General features: G+C 40.3%; 1 protein-coding gene across 1 annotated transcript; it reads left to right on the top strand.

Moving 5' to 3' along the window:
* Positions 1-552: 552 nt before the first annotated feature.
* On the top strand, positions 553-1,020 carry LOC142628997 (akuammiline synthase 2-like). The gene has a single exon (XM_075803003.1). The coding sequence runs from the start codon at positions 553-555 to the stop codon at positions 1,018-1,020; it is 468 nt and encodes a 155-aa protein (XP_075659118.1).
* The last annotated feature ends 3,730 nt before the right edge of the window (positions 1,021-4,750 follow it).

Below are 4,750 nucleotides of genomic sequence, written 5' to 3'. Positions count from 1 at the left end.
AGTAGAGGAAAGCAAAAAAAAAAACTTTTATTCAACTGGGAAATTATTTTAAGAGAAATTAGTGTTTGGAGTAGCTACAGTAGCTCTCTTGAAGAAGAGAGCATTGTAGCAACTCTAAAAAATATTTAGAATTTAGAGAAGCTATTGAGGTAGTTTTTGTGTGTTTACTCTCCAAAAATGGCTTTAGAGAGCCCATTGAAGATGCTACTACCCCTTATATATAAATCTAATTAAAGATCATTTAACCCAAAGTTCTTGGATTATTATCTTCATTGTTTATTTTAATGCAACTCTCACTTCATAAATTATGCATAGACATGAATCATTATAGCGAAAAAAAAAAAATCAACAACGTTGAAATCGTGCAATGTCGGCATCCCCAAGTAAGAAAACTAAAACGACTAAGACCAACAAGTTGCATACATGGACAATTTCTTTTGGATGAATAACGACAATGTGCAATCTTAAATCAGTAGTTCCTTGAATTTATGGACTCCACCAGCCATTATCAGTATCACTAACTAAATAAAACCATGATAATTGAAGTAAGTAATGTCCAAGGAGACCATCAAACTTTTATCTCCTACACCTGACCACCTCCGCCATTACAAGCTCTTCTTTCTTGATCAATCTGCACCTCATTTATTCATGCCTTGGGTTCTATACTACCCAAAAGACCTCAATGCTAAATTCAACAATCTAGAACAACATAAACGGATTAAGAAATCCTTATCCAAGGCCTTAACACAATTCTACCTGCTTGCAGGGTGTGTGAAACATAGTCTCTATATCAAATGCAATGGCGTGGGCGTACCCTATGTAGAAGCCGTGGCCAAATTTGAACTTTCTGAGTTTCTTGAGAATCCAAACTCTTCTGAGCACAACAAATTCCTCCCATATCAACTGCACAATGTCAATGATTTAATAGGAGCTGTACAAGTTGAGAAACTAAGCTATGCTAGAGAGAAAAAGTCTAGAGTCAATGTATCTGAAAAAATATTATTCAACTCAATGATATAAAGTTACAGATAATGAGATATTTATACAAGAGAATTTCCCTAACAAACTCTAACTAATCCCTAACTAACACAGTGGGAAACACTCCTGGAGTAATTGAATCTTTAGCATTCAACTAGTACCAGACACGTGTCATACCAAAACTAACACTCACTAAGCTATAGTCATGTGACTCAATTGCTGCACTTAACTACTCTGGAGCATGTCTCCCTTGATATGCAAAATTCATTCTATGATAACAATCAAGGGCAGTATGACCATTCTTGCCACAGATTTGACAAGTAGGTCGCTGATTCTGTGATGGTTGAGGACCAGGCTTAGGCTGAAACTGTGATGAAGAAGAACTACCAGGAGATCCAAAAAATGAACCTTGACTATTGCCAAAAGATCCATAGACTTGACCACCACCACCAGAGGAAGAATTCCCATGAAACTGAGCATGACCATTACCTCTACCATTACCACGACCTCTGTTACCATTGTTCTTACCTCTGCCACGATTATTGAAATTATTGGAACCACCATTAAAATGATTCATAGACATGGCTAGGGATATAGATTCCTTGTAAGCAGAACGCTTCTTGATGGATCTTTCTTTAGAATTCAAAAGAGTATTCAACTCTTTAAGAACTAGTACCAGAATTCAAAAGATTCCTTATAGCATTCAACTAGTACCAGACACGTGTCATACCAAAACTAACACTCACTAAGCTATAGTCATGTGACTCAATTGCTGCACTTAACTACTCTGTCCACACTAAGCCTACTGTGGCTTTACACAAGTTACATCCTTCAACTGTGGTGGGATAGTGATTGTCCTAGAAGTGTTAGAAATACTGAATTGAATAGTATTGTATTTCTCAAATGAAATAATATACATGAGTGCCTTTATATAGGAGGCATATGAGTGCTGTACAAGTAAATATGAGTGCAGTACAAGTAGTACAGTGTGCAGTACAAGTAGTACAGTGTGTAGTACAAGTAGTACAGTGTGCAGTACAAGTAAGTGATCCAAATGGGTCAAGCCCACATATGAGTGTACGTTAACAGCCCCCCTCAAACTCAAGGTGGATGTGAGACCAACTTGAGGTTGTCAACCAAATCACGAAGGCGTCCCTTAGGATGGGACTTGGTGAAGATGTCTGCAAGTTGATCTTTGGAGGAGACAGAGAAGAGCTTGAGAGCACCATGAACAAGATGATAACGGAGAAAATGACAATCAATCTCAATATGTTTAGTCCGTTCATGGAAGACATCATTATGAGCAATGTGAATGGCACTCTGATTATCACAATAAAGAGGTGTAGCAGAGGATGTAGACACACCTAAGTCTGTAAGAAACCATCGTAACCAAAGAAGCTCAGATGTAGTATCAGCAAGAGCACGATATTCGCTTCAAGATCGGAGCGGGCCACAAAGGTTTGTTTCTTACTTCGCCAAGAAATTAAGGAAGAGCCAAGTAGAAAACAATAGCCAGTGGTAGACCTACGATCAGTGGGATCTCCTGCCCAATCAGCATCAGAGAATGCACGAAGTACAAGAGGAGATTGAGCTGAGTAGAAAAGGCCATGGAAGAGAGTGCCCTTCGAGGTAACGAAGAATGCGCGAACGAAGCGCAGCATAGTGAGTCGACCGTGGAGCAGACAAATGCGGCGACGATGAACAAGATAAGAAATTTCCGGACGAGTAACTGTGAGATAAACTAGGTTGCCAACTAATTGTCTGTAAAGAGAAGGATTAGACAATGGTTTCCCCCCCGAGGGAGTCAGATGCGCATTAAGCTCAACTGGAGTGTCAATAGGTTTGCTGTCACTAAGTCCAGCACGAGACAAAAGATCAGAAGCATACTTGGCTTGAGTAATATAAAGACCATCTGAGGAACGAGTGATTTCAAGCCCCAAGAAGTAGCTAAGATATCCAAGATCTTTCATCTCAAACTGCTGACTAAGGAAATCCTTGAGTTCTTGTATGCCACTAAGGTTATCACCAGTTATGATCATATCATCCACATAGAGGAGAAGTAGAATGGTGCCTTTATCAGTACGACGAAGAAATAAAGCAGCATCATAAGGACTGGCAGTGTAACCCAAACGAGAAATAGTAGAGCTAAATTTTGCAAACCAGGCTCGAGGAGCTTGTTTAAGACCATACAATGCTCAGCGAAGGCGGAAAACCTTGTTGGAGTCAATGGAGAGACCTGGAGGAGGTTGCATGTAAACTTCTTCACTCAAGTCCCCATTAAGGAATGCATTTTTAACATCCATCTGAAAAAGATCCCATTTTCTTGCAGCAGCAACAGCCAGGAGGGCACGAACAGATGAGATGCGGGCAACTGGTGCAAAGGTCTCTTCATAATCAATCCCATACTCCTGTGTAAAACCTTTTGCAACAAGGCGAGCCTTATAGCGCTCAATGGACCCATCTGAGCGAGTCTTAATCTTGTAGATCCACTTACAACCAACCACAGACTGTCCAGGAGGGAGAGGAACTAAGTCCCAAGTATGGTTTTTGGTTAATGCATCAATTTCCTCTTTCATTGTAACCTGCCATAAAGGGTCAGTGGAGGCCTCACGATAGGTTTGAGGCTCGTGGAGTGTAGCAAGTGCAGTGTAACAATGGTAATCAAGTAAATGTGTAGGAATGGATCTTACCTGGGTTGAGTGATGAGGTGGAATGTCTTGTGGAGGATCTTCAGGCGGAGCAGGAGCGAGGGACCCAAGCTCGAGTTGGGATAGCTCGTCATCAATCTGCTCATCTTCGACCTGGCCAGAAGAGACATTAAAAGGATCGGGTGTTTGTATAGAAAATTCTAAAGGAGGATCAATTGGAGTTGGAGAAGGAACATGAGACTCCTCTGGAAAAACTTCAAGTACAGATGAGGTAGTGAGAGAAGAACGAAAATGAGAGAGTTCAACAAACAAGCGGTGTTCCCAGAAGACAACATTACGAAAAACACGAAGGCGATGAGAGACAGGATCATAACAGCGATACCCTTTTTGTGTTTCGCCATAACCAAGGAAACAGCAAAGTCTAGATCGAGGCTCAAGTTTGTTGTGCTCATGAGACTGAAAAAGAGAGAAACAAGCAGATCCAAAAGAGCGAAGGTGATGATAGTCAGGGGGTGACCCAAAGAGGCACTCATACAGAGTTTGATTATGGATGACAGTGCTTGGAATGCGGTTAATGGTGTGAACAGCATGAAGAGCAGCTTCACCCCAGAATGGAGGAGGAACCTTGGCAGAAAGAAGAAGAGTACGAACAGTGTCAAGAATATGACGAAGTTTACGTTCAGCTCGACCATTTTGCTAAGAGGTACCTGGACAAGTTAGATGATGTACAGTGCCATAGGATTGTAACAGAGCTTGAAAAGCATATTGAGTGTATTCAAGAGCATTATCAGAACGAAATATTTTAATTCTTTTGGAGAATTGGGTTTCAACCATTTTTGCAAAGTTACTGTATATTGGCAAAATTTCAGAACGAGATTTCATTGGAAATATCCAACTGTAACGAGAATAATCATCAATGAAAACAACAAAATATCGAGATCCACCAATACTAGCAATAGGAGAAGGTCCCCAAACATCAGAATGAATTAACTCAAATATGCTATTAGAAATAGAATCACTATTATTAAAAGGTAAAGCTGGCTGTTTTCCTAACTGGCATGAAGTACAATCAAAATTGTCTTTGGACACAGAACCTAACAGACCCTTAGAAGCTAACTGTTGTA

This window comes from Castanea sativa, chromosome 3, assembly GCF_040712315.1.
Source record: "Castanea sativa cultivar Marrone di Chiusa Pesio chromosome 3, ASM4071231v1".
NCBI lineage: Eukaryota > Viridiplantae > Streptophyta > Magnoliopsida > Fagales > Fagaceae > Castanea > Castanea sativa.
Note: the sequence above shows the minus strand (reverse complement) of the source record. Positions and strands in the feature narration are given on the sequence as shown.

Bases quoted from the DNA above. Each gene is read 5' to 3' on its own strand.
- LOC142628997 (XM_075803003.1), top strand. From the start codon at position 553: ATGTCCAAGGAGACCATCAAACTTTTATCTCCTACACCTGACCACCTC.